At 34.4% G+C, this 26783-nt stretch overlaps 2 protein-coding genes across 2 annotated transcripts in view; both read left to right on the top strand.

Annotated features, from left to right (window-relative positions):
* Positions 1-13438, top strand: part of LOC126851218 (muscle-specific protein 300 kDa-like) — a 47127-nt gene extending 33689 nt beyond the window's left edge. Inside the window, 10 exon segments of the mRNA XM_050594936.1 lie at positions 19-620; positions 748-1390; positions 1517-1855; positions 2122-2427; positions 3133-3284; positions 9269-10079; positions 10148-10306; positions 10388-10750; positions 10867-10977; positions 12914-13438. Coding sequence (XP_050450893.1) covers positions 19-620; positions 748-1390; positions 1517-1855; positions 2122-2427; positions 3133-3284; positions 9269-10079; positions 10148-10306; positions 10388-10750; positions 10867-10977; positions 12914-13024 — 3597 coding nt within the window. The 3' untranslated portion in view covers positions 13025-13438.
* Positions 13439-13551: 113 nt separating this feature from the next.
* LOC126850961 (muscle-specific protein 300 kDa-like) overlaps positions 13552-26783 on the top strand; it is a 40389-nt gene continuing 27157 nt past the window's right edge. The window contains exons 1-8 of the mRNA XM_050594451.1: positions 13552-15880; positions 16220-16362; positions 16426-16618; positions 16970-19668; positions 19915-23028; positions 23224-25077; positions 26178-26288; positions 26458-26763. Of these exons, the coding sequence (XP_050450408.1) occupies positions 13552-15880; positions 16220-16362; positions 16426-16618; positions 16970-19668; positions 19915-23028; positions 23224-25077; positions 26178-26288; positions 26458-26763 (10749 nt within the window). The remainder of the gene's footprint in view (positions 15881-16219; positions 16363-16425; positions 16619-16969; positions 19669-19914; positions 23029-23223; positions 25078-26177; positions 26289-26457; positions 26764-26783) is intronic.

Below are 26783 nucleotides of genomic sequence, written 5' to 3' on the forward strand. Positions count from 1 at the left end.
TTTCTCTTTCTTTTTCAGTATGATCGGTTAAAGAAAGAGGCGCAAGAATATGGCGAGGACATAGAAAAGATAAATCAACAAGGAAAATCAATCTTGCCGACTGTGAGTGATGCGGATAAACAGGAGCTGAGCGAACAATTGAAGAACATGAAAGAAGCTCACGGACGAGTGGCAGGTGTAATAAACGATAGAGCGATCGCGCTCCAAAAAAGTATAGATGAAGCTGAAGAAGCTGCGGCGCGAGTGGCGGAGGCAATTCAATTTATGGCAGATATTCAGAAAGAGCTGCAGGAGTTGAACAAGCCCATAGGTGCTCGTATAGAAGACGTGGAAGGAATGTTGACTGCTTACGAAAAAATTCTCGACGATCTCAAAGCGAACAAGGCAAAATTATTCGATCTTCAATCTACTAACGTTGGAGATTTACATGGCGTGCTAGCTCAGCAGGATGATCTAATAAGAGCTCTCGAAGCGCAAATAGCGAAACTTCGTCAATTGCTATTATTACGACAACAATTTATCGCCTTAATTGCAGAGATAACTACTTTTATTACCAAATATACTGAAATTGTCCGTGATATCGAAAAATCTGGGCAAACGACAGAGGAGAAGATTAAAAGGTAAGTGTAATAATTACTGATTAGAAAATACAATGTGGTCAGTATCTAGAATTATAAATTATTTTAATTTTTTTTATTGGCAATATTATTTATAAAACAATAAAAATGTTATAATTTTGTTTAATAGGTATGACGACGCTATACTAAAGATTCAAGAATGCGAAGCCACTCTTGCAAGCGCGACGGACAAAGGACAGCAAATAGCGGCGGAAGGTTCAGTCGTGGACAGGAACAACGTGACAGAGCAGCTTCAGTCGTTAAAGCAACAATTACAAGCTCTCCGAAGAGCAGTAGAGACACAAAGGGAACAACACGAACTGGCGGCAGCCGAGCATAGAAGACTCGCTAATGAACTGGCCGACATCCTCGACTGGCTTGAGAGTAAAGAAAAGGAAGTGAAGTCCAGACCGCTTCTAGCGAGGGATCCGAACAGCGTCGAGGAAGAATTGAAAAAACACCATGCCCTTTGTGCCGATGTAAATGAATATCTCGATAAGATCAGAAATTTGAAGCAATCGGTACGGCATGAAGAAGGAATGCCTGGATCATTGAAGGAAATGCTAAGCGAGGCAATGTCTCTGGTGACGTCCTTACCGCGAGAGATGGAAGAGCGGGGAAATTATCTCGAGAATAATATGCAGATGAGATTGGATTACGCCGTTCTTACCGATAAGCTTCATAATTGGGTTCGCGAAGCTGAAATTCGACTGGAGAGTAACAAGGAGGGTCTCGACTTTGAAAACATTTTTAATGATCTGGAAGAGCACAAGGTGAGAAGTTCTATCTCGCGCTTTATCTTCTCTTTTTTAATTCTATATTTATAAAGCCGGATAATTCTCTCTGTGAATTGAAAAGTTTAATTATCAACACTTACTCTGTGTGTGTATTTTTTTTAGATATACTTTAGCACCGAATCTTCAATACGTGAACTCGTATCACAACAAATTCAACAAGCCGCGGATAAAATCTGGCCTTCTTTAGACAGTTACGAGCAAGAGGAGCTGAGTGCTCAGCAACAACAACACACTCAATTATTGAAAAATACTCTCAATACAGCTAAATCGCAACGTTCACGTTTGGAACAAGGTGCAGAGATGTGGAGAGATTATACGCAGAGCTTGGAACGTGTTCGTTCTATTATTAGTAGAACCAGATTCACGGATGAACCGGTCACTACATTAGCTGGATTACAATTCAATATTCAGAAAATTACGCATGTCCTTAATGACATCCAGGTGTGTTAAAAAACAGCAGAATGCAAACAATTTTTTCGCTTTCTTTCTAATCTTACAATATTTTTTAAACGAAATTAAAAAAAAAATATTTATATATGTTTATAGTAAAATATTTTATCATGTGTATAAAATAAATAAAGTATTTTTAACAAACATTATATTAAATTCTTTTTTTATACAATATGTGTTTATCGTAAAGAAAAAGATTATGAAATCATAGAGATTATACAATTGTACTTGATTATTATTTCTGATATTTTTCGCAGAATCAACAATTTGAGCTAGATCTTTTGAACGAGCGTGGACAAGAGGTTCTTCAACTTGCAGACACCAATAATAAAAAAGCCATAGAATTGCAGCTTTCAGAGATCAGTTTAGAATGGCACGAATTAATATCAGGTTTTGAAGGACGTAGGAATGCTCTCGATGCGCTTTCACAGCATTGGGAAGATTTGGAAACACGATGGGCTCTAGTCGAAACGCGATTAACTGCAATCGAGGAGAAGAACAAACTTATAGATACAGTGATACGATCGAAGCAACATTTGCTTGATACCGTTAAAGCATTAGAAGTAAGTAATGCCTCTTATAATATAATTAATTATAATTCTTCTATTAAAAAAAAAATTTTCTGTGTTATTATAAACAATAATAAATGTAATTGTTATTAAAATTGTATGACACATCAGAATAATTAAGTTTTGCAAACTTAAATTGATTGCATAAAAATAGCCAGAGATACGGAAAAGTAATGTGCTCGATAGTTATTATTATGTGCAGAAATATAAAACTGCTTGCAATAATATGTACGTCACGCAAGGCATACTTTTGATCTTTTAAATAGTCTGCACGGTGTCGTATTTTATATGTGAATACATCTTCTTATCGATTTGCTGTGAGCCAACGGTATAGAGATATACAATTAGTTCCGTCTTTCTCTCTTTCCGGTGCACCCTTTATAAATGCCAAACGTGTCAGACTAGCACAGCTAGGTACCACAGGTGCTCGGCCCTCCAAAACTATCTATTTTAGTCGCTCACGAATTATCAAACGGTGAACGCTCGTGACGAATCCGCATGTGTCGGCGGCATTTTTATTTTTATAAAAATATTCATCTTCATAAATATGCTCTATCACAAATTATTGCTTCAATTTGGAATTTATTAACGTTTGTTAAATTACAATTATTAAATTTTATAATAAACCGCTTGGTGAATTTATGATGCAAATTGATCGTCGATAATGATTAACGAGCTTTCTGATCTTGTTCCGGATAGGAACTCGTGACGGAAACTGAAAAACTTAAACCCGCAACGGAAGAAGTGAGAAGCTTGGCAGGAAGTGTGCTCGCGTATCTCGCAGCGTTTTCAGAAGCGTCGGCACGAAATCTCGAGGAACGCCTCGAAAAATTACAGAAATCCACCGACTTGTGAGTTAGAAAATGCATCATTTTGTTTTTATAAATATCTGCTCAGTATGGACCAGCACCATCTTATATGATTATTGGCCAAACAAGTCAGTCAATGATCGTTCAGTATTATTTTAGATAATAGGCAATTTGAACGACAAGTAGTAATATGATAAACTTCCAATTAAATAATTATAAACAGTAATAAGAATATAATTTTATTATTTGTTAGAATAATTTTTTTATTCTGAGAGAGAAAGAGATTCTCTTCTTTTTTATTTCCTTCTATTTATTTACTTTATAATATATGCATTATCTCAAAATATAGCAAATAATTTTATATTTATAAATATTATATGCCGGATGTATAAAGTTAAATTTTTAGATATTAAAATTTTTTTTCTTGACATTACATTTTGATTTTACGAATAGAAAATAAATACTTTCACTATTTAATATTCAATGCAAATTTGATAATTTTTTATTTTTGATTATTTTTAATTGTAATCAGTTTAATTTTCAGATTAAAAGATTTTATATTATATTATATTATACAATACATATTATTATATATAACTTTAAATTTATTTAACTTTAAGTTTATATCATTCATATTAATTTATAACTTTAAATTAAGTTTACGGTCTCTTTGATGACTGGCAATGGTGCTATAGAAGTCCTTTTGAAAGCAGATTTGCATGTGCATGTATAAATGTGTATCTGAGGCTTTCTGCTTATATATGCTTTCTTTTTTCTTTTTAAATCCATTTTCTATTTCAGCAATTCTATATTTCATTTTTATATTTTTATTGTATAATCAGCATTTACGATATTCCTTTCAGGTGATCTTATCGTTTTAGTGGCGTAACATATTATATTAGATAAAAATAATAATTAATATATATTCAAATCCCACATATATATATGTACAACTCTGTTTCTTTAATGTTGACATAGCACGTTTAGGGAAAGATTTTTTATATACATACGTAGACATACAATTGTAGAAAAATTTAAATAACATTTTTGTTTACAAATGGAAGCCAACAAACTGTAACTCTATGTTGTAGTTTTTGGCAAATTTTTCTAAGAATCTTATTTTATCCGGCGTCACGTGGAATTTACATCTTGCCAAAACATGACATGATCAATCTTTTGATTATAAAGTTATTGATGAGACATTTTGTCAATAAATAAAGAAACTGAAATTCTAATACAATTATTTTAAGAGATAAAGCGTAATATTATAAATCAGTAACATTTTAAAAAACCATAAAAATGCAGAAGAAAAATAACGAGAAACAATTTTATAAAAATTATTAAAGCGGATTAAAATTTCAATTAATTCCTATAAGCGCGAAAATTAAATCACATATACGTGTACGTTGACACTTAACCATCATCAATACTCATCGATCCATTATTGCTTCATTACACATCGCGCTATGTCATCGCCAAATTCATCGTATGACGTAACATGACGCCGATGTAACACTCAATATAAGAACTTTGTGGCCGAGGAAGGTCGATATGCATTCCAGAAGGAAATGTGTGTCCATGGCCCCTCTACCATACTTTTTGTCGTCTGGTATATCACCATGCGCCGATTTATCCAGTCATATTCGTGTCGGCATCGACGTTACATCGCGTACGATGCTAGCAATTGCATCTTTCGTTGTCGGCATAAATCATGGATGTTGATCGTGCGTTTATGTTTGAAATGAACAACACATCGCGTTTTACATGCGACGGGCATGTTGACGTTTTGCCAAGTGACGAATCCGTCAAATATAACGTCTTTGTAGCATAATCATATTTGATCCCACGTGTGTTGCACTGTCAATGTACGAGTGGCTTAATTTTTATTTGCACGCGGAACGCAGCTCGCGAAGAAAAAGCTGTCGTAGAAACTGCTATTTGGACAGAAATGAGCTTACACTTTGGGAGGCACACTCTCCCGAGGTACGGAATTATTCTTGTTTACATCAAATGTCAACGAGAAAAAGAGAGAGAGAGAGAGAGAGAGAAAGATAAAATGAGAGAAAGAAAAAGGAAATGAGAAGGAAAAGCGAAGAAGGAAAGAAAGAGAGATAATTATATCAATTCGACTAGAAAGATACTCGCAAAATTACATCCCTTAATAGCACGAATTAATTGTAACAATGTATTACTGAAACTTGTGAAACCATATCTCTCGTATAACGCAAACGTCATACAAGATCGTTCGTTCTCTATATATAATAAACGCATGCGCGCAAAACGCAAGAAAATATATTATCACGATATTGACACACGTGTACTGTATAACAGATAAATTTAGAATGACTTATAATTAGGAAAAATGAGAATAATTAAGCTCATAGTTTTATACTTTAATAAAAAAAAATATTTATTATATATTTCATAAAATTAAATTTTTAGTTTCTCAAAATTCTATTTAAATTTTTTTTTTTTATATGTATTATTTTCATTATTGATTAATAATTAAATAAATTACTGATAAAAAAGACGTATTATACATTTTTTTAAATAACTATACATTATAAAATGTGATATGTATAGATAGAAATTTATATAAAAAATCATACATACACTTATTATAAGTATCGTAAATTTTATAAAGATATTTACAATTAGTGTCATTGATACGCAGTTCGCTGGCCGATCGCAGGATGCATCTGATGCCAATCGAATAGGTGCTAAATATAAGTATGATGCCTAAAACAGAGTCGAACTTTGCTTCTAAATAGTGTATTACAACATACTGCGTAACATATGCGATACAAGAAATGACGTATCTATAATGTTTATATAATAGAATGTGCCATAATAGTCGATGTCATAATACTTTGGTAAATTGTTTGCATACAAATTAACGCATACAAACTGATAAAAAAATTTTTATGAGCTATACAAATTTTTTTTTTATAATTAAACAAGCTGTAGTTTTTTTCAGATAAAAATAGAAAAAAATAACAGGAAACGTTACACTGTTTAATATAATCCATTTAATATGATCATATTTTTTTTCAAGGAACAGATACATCTGTAAAATGCAATTGCTATTTTTTTCCAAATGCAGTATATATCATAGAATTCTCTTCTTCTTTAAATTGGTTATCTGAAAAAAATATATATAATTTAGTATAAAATAATGTAAAAATTACAGTTTGTTATATGATATACGATTTTTGTTTCGAAATCATTATGATATATTTAATATAAATATAATATTTATTTGAATTCTTTATAAGCGTACATTTAAGATATATAAAATTAATTTATTTCTTTCAACAATTTTTTTTAATAAAATACGTTTTCTGTTAAAAAATAGTTTCAATTAAGGTCTCTCTGTTATATATTTTTGCGGATACTTGATATAGCTTTTAGCATTTATATATCTAGGTACTTTTAAACGATAGTATATGTGCACGCAATCTCCGTCGCAATTTTAATCGTCAGACTATAGAATTATTTTATGACTCGTGTTATTTCATTATGATAGTCACGGTGTCGACTAAATTTAATGCAATACTGGAGACTGATATGCAAAAATCTACCTGCTCAATTTGACTTAAGTATAAACTTTTTCCAACTCTCTTATATCTTTATCAAGGCAAAACTAATAGCAAATTTCGAAGATATGGAGTCGTGCAAAAATAAATAATTTATAATAAAAAAAACTACTATTGTAAATGTTCTTGTAACAAATCGCGCGATATAAACGCCACGTTTTTTCACGTTTTATCATTCAAAATTATTTCACATAGTCTCCCCCCGTAAACTCATCGGTTTTACATCTTTAGCCGATTATTCTTAGGATGTCGTTCTTGGCTAGCCGGTCTTAAAGCCAGGCCGCATGCGTCGCGGCGCCTAGCCAATGCGTCCCGACGAACATCCCGACGAGAGCTAGCTTTAGCGGCTACATCCGACTACATCTTTCCAATAACGTTTCGAACTACGAACACTGCTGTTTAGCTTGATAGTGCCGCGCCATATTGTTGTCCGAATAAACGCGAGAACAAGAACGAGGATTAAAGAAAAGATAAGAGAGAAAAAAAAGAGAAGAAAGTGAGAAGTTTCCATTCAGTTCGCCATCGATTAAATCGCGGAAACGCGAATACCGCGCGATTATCGCATACGGATATATAGGTACATGCTTTGTTGACTTACCGCGCTCCGTTATGATTATGAATATCGTGTCTAGAGGAATATTTGTACACAGCGATTAAGAGTGGTTTTTTATTCAAATATTATCGTTAAGAAGAAAAATTTTTTTTTATAGCACCTATTTTATTACATCGATGAAATAAAATTGCACAATCCGCGATCGTGATCGATAAATTGCGCGATCATCATTATGAATCATTATGAATTATACAAAACGGCGTGAGAATAAATATAATCATTTTGCACTCGACACATAGTCATAAATGTATGAATAGAAATGTTAATAGTTTCTAGAAGGAAACTCATTAGTGATAAATTTAATTCGCCGGTTGTGACGTATGTAATACGCAATTTATCAAATTCTTCTCGATTTAGATAATGCAATTTTTCTTATTGTGCAAACATAAAACAATATAAAAAAATATTATCGTATAAATTCAAACAAATTTCTCTCGCATGGAAGGCCGATGTTTTTTCAATGTTAAGCAAAATAAAATTATTATATTTGGCAAAGTTATATCTGTCGATCGATGATCATGTCTTGCATTTAATTTGAAATGATGATGTCATCATAAGAAAAGAATCTATAAAAAAAAGAGTTGTTTCGAGCAACGAATCAAAAATCAGCAAGAATGCGGTCATTATAATTTATTATTATTAATTGCATATTATGCATTAATGTCAAATTAAGAAATTATAATGTAACGCGATCAATCGAAATAATTAACAAACTTAATAATTTGATTTTCATCAAAAGTGAACTATAAAAGGAAACAAGATCAAAAATCATAATAAATTTTAATAAATTTTACTCTAATTTTGCATCTTTTAACAAACAAAAATATTACATATTTGCAATTTTGCAATTGCTGCAAAATTGATCATTTTAGCGTTAATTGAAATTATACGCTTTTTTCAAAAGATGACAACAACGAGTTCTTGGCATATGACATCAACACTTAAAATATTCTTTATGATTTATGTTGATTACTGTGCAACCGATAGTTGAAGACCATATACTTGTAATATTTTTATGCTATAAAAAAACTTTTTTGCATTTATATTAAAAAAATTTTTCACGAGAAATGAAAAAATTTTTTATATGGCGTTTTATGTGGATAGAATTTAACAAAATTTTTTTAAATTACGCGTGTAGCATCTTTGAACGGTATCTTCCTCGTAGTATGCATAGTTAGCTAAGTTCCCGTTGGTACATACTTTCTTCGTCTACTTTTAGCCAAGGCTGCCTCGACTCTGCGCCTTCGCCTGGGATCGGGCCAGGCGAAAACACAGCGACACGCATTTCCGATTCTAAATTCGTCTCACGTCGCCGCAAATAATTGCTCTTAAAGTTACTGATTCCGTGAAATCTTTTTTACGCAGATCTTTAACGTAATATATTTATCTGTCCAACTTGTACTTATTATTATTATGGGACAATATTTCAAAGAGTTGTGCACTATATGCAATATTATTAAAATAAAAATTGTTTCTAGTTATGCGATTTATATTACTAAATTTTTATAAATAATTTATATTATATATAAAATTGTTAATATTTAATTAATGGTATTCATATCCAATCTTTTCTATCAGAAGAGATATGGATAGGAATGAATATTTTAAAGTCCCAAAGATATAATTTTATTTAAACAATAAAACCATTATAAAAATCTTTCTTTAAACGTCAAATTGTATTTATTATATTATTATATGCATTCTCTCTCTCAATGCGCTTATGTAATAAAAATACACTTTTAAGAGCTGTTTCTTTAATTTCTACGAAAGGCTTTCTCGCCATTCACAAAAAGTCACTGTCTGAATCGTCCTTTCAGACTCGTTGGCTCGCTTCGTGGCAAGTCCGAAAAGGCGAGCGAAGATTTGGAAGCGCTCGAGAATATCGAGCGTGAAATCGAGCGTTTGCGGAAACGATTGAACGAGGCGCGCGAAAGCGCCTCGAGCTTATACGTTTACGGCATTGATCAAGACGCAATCGAGGCTGAACTAGGCGACTTGCATTCGCAAGTCGAGGACTTCATCGACACCGCGAAGAAGTTCTCAGGAAGCATTAAGGCGCGGTACCAAGCTAGCCAGCAGCTGGTACCGAGCGACATTACCCAGCATCTGACTGCACTCGAACTCTGCGCCGAGGCGACAGCACAGGCGATGGAGGAAAAGCAGAGAGAGCAGAAACGTGCCAGGACCACCAGATCGGACTATCTAGCCGATGTGGACGAGGTGCAGGCATGGATCCAGCAGGCTGAACTCAAAGTACAAAACAGATCGATCGAACCGGCCGTCCTCAGGGAGCATCTCAGACAGATACAAAATGAACTGGGCACGATTAGCGACAAGCTCGAACGACTGACGAAAAATGGGCAAACCATCATTAAGAACACGAGGGATGACGCTGAGAAGGAATTGATTAATAGCACAATCAACAATCTCACTGAACAGCTGGCGCAGGTCAGAAGCTGGCTGGAGGAGAAGAAACAAATTGTGGGCGACACTCTAGACGCCTGGCAGAGGTTCCTCACTCTTTACGAGGAAGTTAAAGCATGGACGGAGGAAAAGAAACAATTTCTAGTCGAGCCGCTCAAGCTCAGCACTCTTGTACAATCTAGACAGAGACTGCACGAATATTCGGTACGTGACAAATCATCTCTTTAGGATTCATGCGACAGTATTCAGCTGACACTATCTTCATTTTATAGACGGCGGTCAAGAGCTGCAAGCAAGTAAATAAAAATCTTAGCGATATGAACAGAGAATTAGAAAATATCGGTCAGGTAACTAGCGTAGGCGATTTGCCGGAAAAGTTGGCCGAGGCAGAAGAGGGCAAAGTACAGGTCGAGGGTCAGCTATTGGAAAGGGTTAGTGAATAGCACTCTCTTGAACTAAAATCTAAACAATTGCTATTTAAATTAGTTAAAACAAAAGTCCCCGTATTGCAGAATGCATTGCTGCAAGAGGCTAGTGAAGAATGGGAGCAATGTGAGAGGAAGATGAAGGATGCGCGAAATTGGATGGAGAAGGCCAGACAGACATTGGAATCGCCGCAGAACAAGAAGAAGTCGTTGCGCGATCAGCACGCGATCCGCGAGAAAATGCTTAGCGACATCGCGATCCAAAAGACGAAGATCACAATCTCGGTGGAGAAGCTCGAGGTGCACTTTAGGTCCGGTATCGGCGGTGATAACCGAGTTAGAAACACCGCTGACGATTTGATCGCCGAGCTCAACGCTCTTCACAATACCGTCAAAGAACAAACGAGTTCTTTAGAAGTCTGTTTAGCACAGATAGATCAATATCAACAGGTTAGCGAAATGGAAAAAGTGCCAATCGGCCTTTTAGTTTACTTTCGACTACGAATCATTCATAATTCTCTTTTTTTCTGTATCGCGAGCGAAACATCGTATTATTTTCGTTTCAGGAAATTCAACAATTGAGACAATGTATCGTGCAGGTGGAGCAACAGCTGAGAACAGTACTCAGCCCGACGTACATGACAAATGATCGAGAAAAGGCTTTCCAAGAACAACAGGTAGGCATCTTCTTTCCATTACTTGCACAAATGCGCTGAAGCAGCAGTTAATTTTGGCATTTAATGACATTTTTGATACCAACTCAAAACCACCACCAAGAAAAAACGCGTTTCTTTATTATATGACAAGCTCTGAATTATTATGTCGTGCGCGCTATTGTCGAATAATTTTCGTTGTCACGTGCGCGGTTAGGCAAATTCTTTTTATTTAAAAATAGCAATAGAGCACAATCAGAATGCACGGTAACTTCTAACTAACCGTCGATCGAGCCACTAACCATATGTGTAACTAGAACCTAGAACAAGTTTCCGAGTTATTTGCCATTTTATTTTATCATATCAGAAAGACAGAATGAAACTAATTTTTTAGTAAGTACAAAATGCTATTAAGAAATGGCCAATAACTATATATCTAAATAACTACCAGCGGAAACATCTTCTTGAATGAGATATTTTTATCAAATTGTTGAAATAATTAATTTGTATGAAGATGTTTTCGATCATATGTATATTGTATCCATTTTTCGTTTCACATTTTACATTTTTCTTTTATTATGCATATTTTATTTTTATACCCTCATGCATCAAAACTTTATAAAGCATTACTAAATAAATCAACATTATTTTATCGAGGACTTTATTAATCAAATTCTTTATTGTTATTTATGTTAAATTTTAAATAATTTACCAGCCTAACACATAATTTTAAATTTCTATCTTAAAATTTTTTAAACTACCTCATACCTTACTATTACAAGTAACTGTCATCTATACTAATTATTAAATTTGCCTATCCTACGCTTTTTGCAATAAACAATGCGAAAATTGGGAACTGGTTAAAAAAAATTGTTTAGTTCTCTCTCCTTTATATGATAATATTTATCACTCATTAATGAATTAGAAATTGAATCTTGAAAGTTTTTGGTTTTACGTGTTCATCATGGTGGTAGACTATTTACGGGGTGCTGGTTGGTATCATGTTCTAACTATTTCGTTTCGTTTTTCTTTCTCACATTTACGTATACACATAATCTACAATACTTCACAGACGTACGTACCTCAGTTCCTAAAATTATTTAAACTTGTACTGTTGTTCTGAAGGAGATTACTTGATTTTGCTTGTTTTCTGTGTTTCTTTTTTTTTCTGGTTTTTATTATTTTATTTATCATGTTTACTTTATCATACACGTATACATTACTACATATTCATATATGTTTTACTCTCACATGTATATATGTGTCTACACACAGGCACGTGCGCGCGCGTGTGTATCAACGTAAATAAAAGCAATCACGCACACACACGCCACTTTTAGGATGAAAGACCGTAGTAAAACGCGAAGTATTATCGCACATTCACGTAAAATGTGTCATGCACCGTTCACATATACACATTTCTTACGTAATCTTTGGATCTTTATTTAACATGGAAAAGAACATTTACGAGTCACATGAAAATCAAGTGACCTCCGATGTCACGAAATGTGTCAAGACCATACAAGACACGCAGACAGAGAGCCTTCTTTTCTTACGATTTATAAATTAAATTCTGTTTATTATTATTTTGTTGCTCACATTTTACCGATTATTTCATTTATGAATTTTTCTTTGCTATACTTCCTATTCCTTTACACCTTCGCTACTTCCAACGATTGCCTGTGCTACTTTATCTGTCACTATTACATCCTTTTATTTCACTATCTTTGTCGTTATCGTATTTTATCCCTCTTGCGATCATTATCGTCTACGTCGTCCTCGGGACTGCTACCGGGATCGTCATCATTTTGCTCATTATTCATCATTTCTGATCGTCACTTTTTCCGCTATATACTTTACACTATTTTTCCTTAACATTCCTCTTCCTCACACCCTTTCTCTCGCTCGTTCGACGTGTTATACGCTCTCATCTTGCGTTTACGATTCTATGCGCGATTAGATGTACCGCGAGAAAATCAAATCCTTGCAAAGTAAAATCCAGGCGCGTACCGAAAGATCTAAGCTTCTCGTGCAACGAGGGACACCGGATATGGAACCCTCGGACCTATGATAATAAAGATCTATTGCCGTTGGACCGGTTCTGATTGTCGTTAATTTTGATTATTAATTATATCGAATTATCTCGCTTGTCTGATCTTAAGTTTTTTTAACATCCTTATTTGCTACCTTGCTCAATCGAAGAATAACGATGACGATAGTAGCCGCGTATCAAGTTCCATATTTAAAACTTGATCAAAATCAATATTAACGGCAATGATAAACTAGTGAAAAACAATGTGAAACTCTCGTTTTCGTCGTCGGCGTTCCTCGATAAAATTCAAGCGATTATGTTTTTAATGTCACAACTTTTCTAAGTAAGAATTTTTATCGATCATTGATTTTTTCTAATAATTATCGCACCACGAGATTTTGAACGGGATTATACTAAGTAAGAAAAATAAAAGTCCTGTTTATTGCCAATCGATATTCGAGTACATTCATTCACGAAACCCATTCAATTGACTTGTGTATCTTGAGAGACTCGATAAAGATACAAATAAATCTTAGCTTTAAAAATAATGCTATCCCTATCCCACAATGAATGTAAAAAGAATCCTCGAAATTGACATGGTATATGTATTCTATTGTTGTGCCTTGGCTGACCTTCCGCGATGGATAAAGCAGAGCCTGCAGGAACGGATAGAAGATTGGAAGCAACGCAGCAAAACACTGCTGGATCAGATATACGCGGTAGATCCGTACTACGTATCTTCAAACGAATACCGGTTCATCGGTCAAGCCTCGTATGCTGATATCGCAGCGGGACGTACTAGCCCGAGTTCGAGAAACTGTAGTCCATACAGACAGCAACGAGACGTCACTCCTTCTACCACGGTCACGCAAGTATTACGACCTGCTCTTATACGAGTTCAGAAGTCGACTGTCGAATGTCTTCCGTTAAATGAAGCGCAAGTGTCAAAAACACAAATTCAGGAAAGTGACCTGGACCAACCGAAGACGCAACCGCAAACCAAAATGCAGGCAGAATGCGTGCAGATCGTGAACGATCAAGGTACAATCGGAGTGGAAGAGAATCAAGATATATCAGAAATCCTTGTTGAATCGCCCGTAACTCATCGAGGACGATCGCCTACGCGCAAGATGAACTCATTTAATGCGAGAAACCCAAAGATTCAAGAGGAAGAAGTTGACAATCGTCGATTTAGAGTAACTCCCAGGCAAGAAGCGCAAGCAGAATCCACAAGAAATACACTGGCACCGCGTGAAGAACATAAAGGACGTTCGCTCAGTCCTATGTGGGTCCCCGGTTCCACTTCTTATGCTGATATTCTTCGCGGAAGTATGCAAACGGCGCAGGCTAACACTGCTTTTGTGGAGCCATCCAGACAAGAGATGGTTCCTTTATCCGGAGAATCTTCACGATCTTCGCTTGGCCGAATTCAATCTCCTCGCACGGAACAAGTCCCTGTGAGTTTCACCGTAAACGTAGACGAATCTCAACAAATTACCGAAGCTTCACAAGTCGCACCAACGCAAGAGGCGCAGATAGAAAACGTGCAAATCGCGGAGGCTTACTGTCAATCTCCTGAAATTCCCGCGATGAAAGTAGAAGAGCAAAGCTACACCGAATCCGGGCCGAGTAACTGGGCCGACAAAGACTTGGAAGATATGCTGCAACACGTCAAGCCTTATGAGAACGTGCCGAGACAACCAGTCACCGAGACAGTGCAGTCGACCGAGATGTATGATTACATGGTACCGGAACCAATGCCAAAATTAATAGGATTCATTGGATCTCAGCTGAGAACGTATCCTGTGAGTTCATATGTTTATACGCCTTCGGATCATCAACAAGTGCAACAACTGGATACTACAAACTTGAATCCTTATAATAACAGCTCTTTGACTTACGCGCCAGAGCACTATGTCGTGCAAACTTCGTATCTTTCAACATCGGATATTTATCAACAAACTCCGATGCAGCAAGAATGTTCCGTTAATGACACGAGACATGAGATTCCGATGTTAGTAGAAAAATCTACTGAAGTGCCAGTAACTGGGCAAGATATTCCTCAAGACGCGATTATAACTGAGTCTATCGATACATCTAAGCAGAAAGAACCTGTAAATGTTTTGGACACTTCTACGACAACAAAAACAGAAGGAAAAGATACGTTACCCTTGAATGATATCGAATCCAAAGCGCAAATCTTTTCTTACGCACAAATACTCTCTCAGGGACTCAGCCCGCGTATTACTTCGACACATGTCATCAATAAATCCCCGACCGAGGATCAACAGAATAAAGAGCAATCCTCTCCATCGTTCCGCGAAATATCGCCGTTGCAGGAATCTAAGTGCGAGCAAGATTCGCATTCGATTCCAAAATCCAAGCAACAATCACAACAATCCAAGAAGGACGATTGGGACATGATAAAAAGACGGGAGATTAAAAAGAGGCAATCGAATGATAAAACTGAACAGATAGATGAGAAAAAATCTCGAAAGCTTGTTGATAAGCCAATGGAGAAACAGAAAAAGGAAAAATTAAATCCGTCAAAAGAGTTGGAAATGCGAGACGAATCTAGTATTATCAGTGATATTTCCGAAAAGAATATAAGCGAAGAAAAACCAGTGCAACGAGAAAAAGAAATAACTGATTCTAAAGATATGAATCTGCTGCAAGAAAAGAAACGTAAGCAGAAAAAGAAAAAGATAGATAAATCTGTAGGAGATGAAATTGATAAAGCTCTCAAAGAAATCGAGGACATGGACAAACAGAAAGTAAAATCGCAGAGGGAAAAGTTTAAAGAGCAGATCGAAGAACAAAACAAATCTCAAAAAACTGCTAACGAGATGTTGGGAAAATCTAAAGATGATGCTGACAAAAAACGGAGAAAATTCGGCGAAACATCGATAAAATCAAAAAAGTCTAAAGAAATAACGAAAATAAAAGAAAACACACTGCTCGAACAAACTACATTGCAAAATCAGATCATTGCGAAAGATCAATGTATTTTGAAAGATAACGTTGAAAATAATGAGGATACAAAAGATGTGAAAATTATAAACTCTAACGACGAAGAAAAAGTCCAGAAAGATATTTCCAACGAAATGTTAAAAGACCAGTCACAAATCGATATCCATATATCTGATAATTCTAACAAATCTGACATTAAAACAAAACATAAAAATAAAACAGATAAAAATATAAAAAATAAAGAACAAAGCGAAAAATCTTCAGAGAATAAAGTCCAAAAGCAATCCGATATTCTAAGTGATAAAAGAAATGATAAAATGAATGTTGTCGATGAAAGCAATATAACAGGAACTGTAAAACTTCCAGACACTCTCAAGATCGAGTTGCAAAACGAGAAATCGAATACGGTAAAGATTGAAAGTGCAAAAAAACAGAAAAGTGCTTCAAAAAAAGAGAAAAATAAAACAAAGTCGAAGAAATCAGAACTGGATGCAGAGAGTAATGATAAAAATCAAGAAAAATTTGAGAATGATACTAAAGAAATAATCGATGATAAATGTCTGGAATTTATTGAACCAATGATTGATACAGAAAAGAAAGATTCTAAATTAAAGACGCTTGATACCGCGGAAATCGTTGATAAAATAAATAGCAACGCGAAAGGTAAAACTAATTCTAAAAAGAAAGACAAAGCTTCTAAAAACAAAATGAAATCTGAAGTCGCAATCGATCATACATTATCAGTAATTCCGTCAAGCAAAATTCTAGATGAGACTGAAATAAATTTGAATAATACAGAAATTGAGAAATTAAATAATCAAGAAATTGTTTCAAAATCAGAACAAATAATCCAAGCTGAAATTGCAGACATAACAGAAATAATTGACAATCTTACAATTCAATCAGAAGAAATTGATTTGCCATCCAATACAGCTCCGCAAACACAGGATATAATACAAACTAATATTACATGTAAAAATGATGAAACATATTATGATCAAAATAAAACTGAAGAATTGACAGAGGATAAAAAACTAGAACATTATCATGCAAATGATGAATTAGGAGCAGAAAATCTTATGAGAGAAAATTCAGAGACAGCAGATAAGATGGATGATAAAAAAGCTAGTAATATTAAAATGATTGAAAAAGCTGAGAAACGCGAAGTAGAGAAATGTCAGATGAAAACGGGAAAACAGAAGAAATCTCAGAAAGCGAAATTTAATACTCAAGATAAAAATAAAATAAGCAAAGATGATATTAAAACATCACAACTTGTTAAAAGTGAAAATAAATCTGTTGGAGAAAAAGATGAACTTCATACCGAGTCAAAACCTTCAAGTGCATCTACGATAGAAAGTTTCGTCCAAGATCAATCTAAAGAGAAAATAAATGTGACTGAGCATGTATTAGTACCCGATAACAGTTGTTTTATTCAATCAAAAACAGATATCGAAAATAACTTGAAAATGGACGAAAGAGAAAATGTAACGTCTTGTCAAGTTAATAAACGCGAGCCATCTCTTTCTAAGAGCAAGAAAAAGAAGTCGAAGGGCAAAACTGTCATTCAATATACTGCATCGACATCTAATATAAAATGTACCGAAAAATCTGATTTGACAGATGTGGATCAGACTGCAGTAAGTGTAATCGTTAAACCAATTACAGTAAAAGAAGATGTACATAACAAAACTATGGAGTTAGTCAAAGATGCTGATAAACCAGAAGCAGTCTCTACTTTAATTACAGAAGTTACAGAAGTTATAAAAGATATTTCGGAGCCAGCAATTTGTCCTAAACAAGAAAAATTAGACAAAAATCCATCTTTGCCTGTGAAAATTGATAACGTTGAGACCGAAGAGACGCAAGAACTATTAAAAAATACTGAAATTGAGTTCGATTCTAAAGATTCGAGCGATTCGGTCGGCGAGGCTAAAATACATGAGCCTGAACACAAGGAAAATATACATAATAATTTAGAATCCGAACAATTGCCATCAACAGGAAAGGCTTTGATAATAGAAAAAACGGTTATTACCGTAACTACTACTAGCACGAGTATTCCAGGATCGATAAAAATCACACCTGCCAATGTCAAGTCCGTTAAGTCGGTTGAGATTTTAGAAAACATACCCGTACCCAAAATCGTAGGTTCAAAAGTTACCGAATTAATCACTTTGCGTCCTGAAACCGTAGAAGCTAGTCTCATCACTACTTACGCTAGAGTACCGAACGATATTCCCGTTTGTAGCTATCCGGAACAATCAGATCAGGCGATGAATTCTCAAACAATAGATTTAAATTCCGCGAGTTCTACTGAGAACATAATGATATCCAATGAATCAGCTCCGTTCGATAGCGTGCAAGATAGGAAAAAGATTTGTTCGGGCATTTCAGAAAAATTCCATGACGCGCCGATGATCATTGCGCTTGAAGATAAAAAAGGAGAACTTGTTGCTCATTTAGATGATAACATGGAAAAACAGAAAGGGTCAGTTTTATTAAATGAATTCGAAATTAAGCAAGAAGATTTCCGTCAACCAGATATAAAAGTTTCTGAAGATGAACGCGAGATAGATAATATAACGAAAGAAGAGACATTCTCCGTTGATTTCATTTCACAGAATAATAATATTATAAAAAGTCAAGATATTAATGATTCTGTCGAAACAGATAATACTACGGTAATTAACAAAATTGATCAAGACGTATCATGTATTCCGAATATGGAAAAGAAAGAATTAGAAGGAAATAAAATAGAAGAAAATAAAGTCAATATCGAAACTCAGAATAACCAAGAAAAAGTAGATAAACAAACAGAGATTGAGGCGAAATGTGAAAATCTTACCATTAGTAAAATAAAAAGCGAGAATATACCCGAAAATGTAAAGAAGCAAATAATACCTGATTATTTAGATGTTATTAAACCTTATGCCATGGATCGTCATGCTTATAATAACGCAGAAAGTAATTTTTATCGCCATTTCAAAGTAGTTAAAATAGTAAAAGAAGTTCAGCCACCCGCTACTGTAATTCCGAAATCAGAAAGTATAGAAAGAATTGTACAAGAATCAGTAATGAAACCTAAATCTGACAACCGAGAAATATCTGAAATTAATTCGAGAAGACATGCTCTTATCATAGAGACATTAAAATATCCAATCAGCAGTTTTTACGAGATTGAGTCACAATGGATTAAAGATAAATTCAGCTCCGAAAAATCTGTGTCTGTATCAACTGATGACTCCGACTTAAAAAATTCTGCAGTAGAAAAAATTGAACGAAAAACTATTGAAAAGAAAGTGACAACAGATGCAGTGTCAGCCGAAGAAATTCAACAACAAAATATGACATTAGTTAACACAACTGCTAATACTATATCACTCACTGATGTAACAGAAGATTTAAATAGTACTAGAATCGATTCAACATCACAAGAAATTAGTACAATTACAGAATTAAATGCTTCTAATGCATCATCCATTGAAAAAATTAGTGATAATCAATTGGCAAATGCTGAAGCAATAACAGACACAAATATACAAATAGGAGAAGCTGTTACAAAAGATATTAAGACTGAGCAAGAATTATTAGAAATTAAAACAACACCAGTAATATCATCTATAAACTTGAAATTTGATGATGCTTGGATTGATCTTCTTGAAGAAGAAATAATACTTGATGACGACTTTGACGGTCCAGAAACTCAAACAGTAACTGATATCACTATCGATGATCAAATTAAAAAGAAAGAAGAAAAAATTGAGACGAAAGAATCAATTATTAAAAATCGAGATGAAAAGATTGAAGAAGAAATTGAGAAGAAAGGATTAGTTATTGAAAAACAAGGAGAAAAGATTGAAGAAGAGATTGAGAAAAAAGAATCAATTATTGAAAAACAAGAAAAAGAGATTGAAAAAGAAACAAAAATTGAAAAACTAGAAGAAAACGTTGAAAAGAAAGAAATAACTATCGAAAAACAAGATGAGAAGATTGAAAAAGAAATGACAATTGAAGATCGAGAAGGAAGAATTGAGAAGGAAAAAGCAAAAATTGAAATCTTAGATAATGCAACTCAGATAGAAACTGTTGTTAAAGATGAATATCATATTGACATAGAAGATACTCAGAATAATATTTCATATACGGAAAGCAAGAAGCAAAGCAAGAAAATGAAAAACCAATCAAAGAAGGAATCAAAGAAGGAATCAAAAAAGGAATCAAAGCATATTAAAGACGCAAAATCTAAGGATTATGCAAAGATTAAAGTTGAATCTAAAAAACAAAATGACGTTGAAATTAAAATAGATGCTACTAACAGCGATTTATCGCCAGCACAAAGTAATCTAGAAACACATGAAACATTGAAGAAAATAACTGAACCTAATATAGAAAAATCTTTAATAGCGGATGAACAACAATCTGAATCTTCCAAGGATAATGCGAAATTGAAAAATTTAAACGAATCTATATTGCAGCAAAAAGCACATGATACTATTGATGAAACACATGAAAAAACATTATTAAAAGAACATAAATTGAAATCTAGTAAAAAATCTAAGAAACAAATGGAAAAATCTGCAATCATATCCAAAGAAAAATCAGCGTCAGAACATCAAGATAACACGAAGGAAGATCACAATGACGTACTTCCTACAATGACAGAAATCGAATCGAATATACTTGGAGCATCATCGAGTGTACAAAAACAACAAGAATCAACAGAGAATAACATGTCTAAATACGACAGTCCATTAAATTCGAATGCCAAATCGTGGACGACCGTCGTTGGTACCAAAGATTTAACAGAAATAACTGTTTTGGAAGACGATTCTTTGAATACTCAAACATCCACTATTAATTGTCAAGATGCAACAGATAGTGATAAGAATATTATTGTAGAACAACCACAAGCATCAGTCGTTCATAATTTGTGCGAAATTTCATCAAAACAAGATATGTATTCCCCTCCATTAGAAAATCAAACAAGTAAAGATGTTAGTGAGAAATTAAAAGCAACGACGACGGATAAAATTGTCGAACCGATCGCGGAAAAATCCATTGAATCAAGGAAACAGCTTAAAGAAGGTAACAAGTCTTATGCGCAAGTCGCAGCTTCTTCTCGACGAACTCCTCCTCAGACTTCTCAAGAAGAAATATGCGCTAATCTTAACACACATATAATTAATTCTCTTCCATCAAAGCCTGATGATAAAGCGGACAATATAAAAATATCCACTTCCGATGAGATGCATGAAAATTTAAATACAGAAAAATTATTAGAGCAAGATAAACATGTTGATAAAATAATAGCGCCTCAATCTGCTGACCAAGAAACGGGTGTAGTAAAACCTATTTCCCAAAACGAATCAATCCCTTGGGTAGAAGAAATAGAGGAAGAGGCATCTCTTTCGTCTACTTGTGTTAATCCTACTGGTTCAAAAGATGACAATGAAACGTGTACGAAATTAAAAACAAATACATGGGCTGCAATAGTTGGCAAAAAATCCATAGAATTGCCAGAAGTTAATAACATTCCTAGTCTCGAGCAAAATCTCCGTAAGGAACAGACTGCAGAACAACGGCCTTTGGTTCAAATTTATGTAGAGGAAACTCTCGAACAAAAGCCGATAGAGAGTTTGATTCAAGTAGACGAACAAGGTTTCATGGAATTTGTTAATCGAAAAGAATTGCGCTCCAGACGTTCTAGATCGCGTTCTCGAAGTGTTAGACGAAATGACGAAATTTTAGATTCGGACAAGAAGAGTAAAACGTCAAATGTAGAATCTGAAAATGTTAACACTAAGAAGATTGAAGATAAGAATAAAGAGCCTGTACAAAGACATGATAATAAACAAAAAGCCGATGTGAAGAGTGACAAATTGGCAAATATTGTTAAAAAAGATGTTGTGCAAGAACTCGCTAAACCATCTGAAAAAATGAATACATCTAAAAACAAAGATACAGTTAAGCAACAAAAAGATTTGCATAAACGTAAGAAAGAAAGTGAGAAACTACTTGCTGAGAGTCAAAGTCAGAATGCTGAGAGTACAGCTATTCAAGAAGTAAAGCCCGCACAAGACAAAACATTTGATGAGGATAGAAAAAGTAAGTCAGAGAAGAACAAGTCTAGCAAGGATCAAATGAAACAACACACTCAAGTTAATGAGCAAAAAGAATTAACAGATATCGAAAAACCAAAAGAGGAGCAGAAATTAATAAATGAGATGGAATTGTCTAATAAATTTCAAGATGTAAATGCGCAAGAGCATGAATGTAAAAATGTAAAAGTATTTTCAATTACAGAGCAAAGTAGTGTTACAAAATCTAAGAAAAAATCGAAAAATAAAAAAGTAAAAGTTACCACTGAACAATTGGTTGAAAATGTATGTGTCTCCGACATAAATAAGAAAACGATTATAGCTGGAGATTTGACAGAAAAGAAAGAATTACTAATAGAGCCAAAATTAGACGATGAAGTAAAAATAAAACTTGAGGAAGCTGCTACTACAGATACCACATATAATAAGTCAACGAATTTGAATGAAGAAATTCCAGCAGAAGAGACGAACAAACAAGAAAATATTGAGCAACAGGCTGTGACTTGTGACAAAACTACAGAAGAAGAAAGCATTGAACAGAATATGACAATTGACGAACCAAAAAATACAAAGATGTGTGAAAAATCACATATAAAACAAGCAGAGGAAAAAATGGAACCGAAAGAAATTTCTAAACTCACAAGAGCAGAGAAACGAAAACAGAGAAAAAAGGCAAGAGCTTTATTGCAAAATGAATCAAGTGACAAAAAAGAATTTGATACGGAAGAAGATGTAGACCAAAATAAATCTGACGACACACTTGGCGACACGAATATAATTGAAGATATTAAAGTTGAAAAAACGGATGAAAAAACCGAAGAAGTTGCAAATATTGCACCGTTAAAAGATAGAATAGATGTTGCAACTGAAAATAAAAATGATGAATCAATAACTGAAATACAAATAGAAACAACAGAGAAATCTTCAGAGAAATCCGAAGCCGTAATCGAAAATAAAACATTACCTTCACAAGTAAATCCCATAAAAGATAAAGAAAAACACAAAAATAAAGCTAAAGCAAAGAAAGAAAAACGGCTGAATAAAACCAAGTCTCAAGATTTTATAAAAACATCTTCGGCTGACTCTACGGAAACTGAAACTTTATTTACTACAGAAAACACTGAAAATATAAATGTCTCTAAGGATGTAACATCTGATATTACACAGATCAAGAAAGAAGATGTCGAAAATCAAAAATTAGACAATGAACCAACTAAAATTTCACATATTTCGAAAGATATAATTGATAAGAACGATTTCTCTGTTACATCGGAAACAACCGAACACGAAAATATTAAGAAATCTGAATTACTTACATCATCTATAGAAACAGAAATAGCTGAAATTAAAAGTCCGCTGTCATCCGAAAAGAGAGGTGAGCATGAACAAAAATCTTTGAAAAAAATTGACGCTAAACTCGAAGATAAACAAGAGTTTCAGGAACAAGAAGATTTGTCAAAATGTGCGAAACAAGATATTACTGATATTACAGATGAAAATGTATCGACTTTAAGCAAAATGTTTGACGTAACTAAAAAAGAGACAGACTTGAAAACAGAATCCAGTTTCGATTATTTAAGAGAAGAGGAGAAAAATATTTCAATCGAAACGAAACTTGAACAAAACTTTGAAACATCTACTGAACAAACAAAAGACGAAATCAAGTATGAACAAGAAACATATGATAAACAAATAGAATTATTAGAAAATAATAATACTGCAGAACCAACAATGGATTCAGAAAAAATCACGGAGAATGAACAAATTATTGATCAAAAATCGAAACGCGTTGAACCCGAGGAAGCCGAATCCGGCTGTAACATCATTTTGACAATGGTTGATATAGAACAAATTGAATTGCCTCAAACAAAAACATTCGATCTTAAATCTGATGACACTTCGGAATTGCACGATATTACAATGGTTGATAGTAATGTCACAAAAGTAAAATCAATATCAGATAATATTGAAACAAATAAATCTGACGAAAAAGTAAATGAATGCAGTCAAATTAATGATATTTACATGCCAGTGGAAACATCGCCGAACAGCTTGACAAATGTCTCCATAAAGCATTCATTACAGCATGATAAATTATCCTCAGTTGCGCAATGCTCCTTCGAAGATGAGGACAAATTGAAAATTGAAAATTTCGATGCCTCGATCGAGCCTATAAAATCCAAAGTACAATTCTACATAGCGGATGAGATTTTAGTTTTGAGTCCTGATCGACGGAAGAACGTGTCATCGGTGTCTCTTATACAAGCACAACCTACATCCAAGTTATGTAATTCACGATATCTCTCAAACGACCATGGTTTTTGGCCTGACAAACGATCCTATCACGAAGCCGAGCGCGATCACTTCGAGGACTTGGCTTTTCACATGAAAAAGAGACTTTCACGCGGTAACGAACGCGATTCCGACGATCGTCATCGCCCTAGAGATCATGACGATGATCACGACGGCGACAATTCGGGCGGTAGATCGCGGGACACTTGTGGAAATTCGCATTTCTTTTTCGGCACACCCCAGACAGAGCGTATGGTAGCCGATCTGCCCGGTGGCATATGTAGTTGGAGAGATTATAGCACTTATCTATCGAACGAGAGCGAGCGAACGCCGATAGATCATAACTTGTCACTTGACGTGATTAACAATCAAGCGATCGATTCAGACTTATCGTTGCTAAACGATGTCCGATTATCGTCCCTTGATTTCTCTTTAATGTCTCCCTCCTCCAACGATCCACGGACCGAGTCGCATACAAAGTCTCTCGTAGACGTTTCCGAAGTAGATCCGAAGGAGTATCCCGCAATCTCTTCTTCGAATAACGTCCAAAGTCCCGATCACCCTAGCACTTGCATCCAATCGTCGACCCTCGCCCATCTTCGTCCACGATCCAAACTGCATTTAGGTAAAGAGACGAGGCAAGGATCTGTGCAGCGATGCAGTTCGGATGAGGAAGTGGAGAAAGAAACGGCCGAAGACGAGATTGAAAAAAGGATACGCAGGATCCAGGTGCGATCACCGTCATGGCCAGTGTTCGGTCTTCTAGTCGAGTTTGAAGTCCACTGTCATATGTGTATATACATGTATATGTATATATACTCGTTGCCTTATCATTAATTTTTCGTTCCCTCTCTTTCTGTTTCTTATTTTATAACGATTACGTTTTCTTTTTGCTGTTCGATACTGAGTCCAGTATGTATTATTTTCGTGTGTGATGATCCATCAATATAGCGCGCATGTGTGTATGTGTGTGTGTTTATGTGCATATATTGTTATCCTCTTCCTGCTATTGCTGCATTGTTATTTTATCTTTCCTCTAATCCCACATAATAACAAAACATAATTATAATTAAATTGTTATCAGCAGAGAGAGCAAATTATAATTGATTAATAAAATATATTCTTACCATTTGCATGAAATAGTAGTAATTTCATCATCTTTCCAATTAATATGTTATCTATATTATATTTATTATTGCATGCTTATTCCGCTCTTACATAAATATATGTATAGATAATATTATTTGTAATAATGTCTCTTCTCATAATACACTCCAACATGTCAACATTTGTCATCATTATATTATTGTTATTGCTTGTAATATTAAAAGTTCAAAATATAATAAATGTATAACTAAATATATAACTAAATAATAATCTACATGATAAAGAATCATTAGCAGTTAATAGGAAATAAAAATGAATACACAGTTTTTAATTCTTTTGACTTTTGGTTGCTGGCAACTTTACGTGATAGGTCTTTGCACTCGGATTGCTTAGCAAAATATTCACTGACATCTTGCATGACAATTTTTATCATTCCGTATGTAGTAACAAAAATGTTTATGCAGATTTTTATTATAATAGACGCTGAAAGAGTTGTTCTCATCTTGATATAGCCTTTATTATTAAATGTGTTTTATATTGTGCCATTTTGTAACCTCATGCCATTACAACACCTTCTTTTACAGGTTTTTAAAGTTTTCGATGCTAATGAAATTAATGCGCAGCGTGAAAATATTGATTGGACTCCGTCGTGTGCACAGCATAATTAAGATAGTAATTTTCATAATCGGCGATGAAATTACTAATAAGTATTTATGTTTTAGGATATTGTTGAGGAAGGCCTCGCTTCTCTGCAAACAAGACTTTCGACTTTCGAAGAAACAATGGGTCACTTGCCTGTAGACACCATAGAGTCCATGCTATTATCTCTTACGGTAAGAATGTGAAATTTTGGATAAATTGAAAGAAGAAAAAAAATATGAAAAAAGTTTTTGTTTAATTTATATTGTTATTGTTAATTGTATTTATTGTACAAAAAAAAATATATTAGAAGAGGAGTACTTTGTTTGTAAAATGGAAAGAAATTCTCTCTGTCTACTTTAGACCATGTTGACGGAGCTTCGTACCTACGACGAAGAGGTTGCACAACTTCAAAGGCAATTACGCGAGATTCCTGCCGATGTTGAGTCTCAAAGACTTTTAACAGCTTTGACGGAAATTCACACACGTATTACCTCCCTTTTCGATCAAGCAGAGCAAGGACGGGCAGCACTCGAACAGGCGCGAGAGGATCGAGAAAGACGCAGCCAAGATATTCATACTTATAAATTATTCCTCGAAGAAACAGACACTTGGCTAAGAAATATCATATCGAAAATAGACGAACAACATTCATTTAACACCAACAAGGTCTGTTGGATCATGTTATT

The sequence above is a fragment of the Cataglyphis hispanica genome, chromosome 7 (assembly GCF_021464435.1).
Source record: "Cataglyphis hispanica isolate Lineage 1 chromosome 7, ULB_Chis1_1.0, whole genome shotgun sequence".
Classification (NCBI taxonomy): Eukaryota; Metazoa; Arthropoda; class Insecta; order Hymenoptera; family Formicidae; genus Cataglyphis; species Cataglyphis hispanica.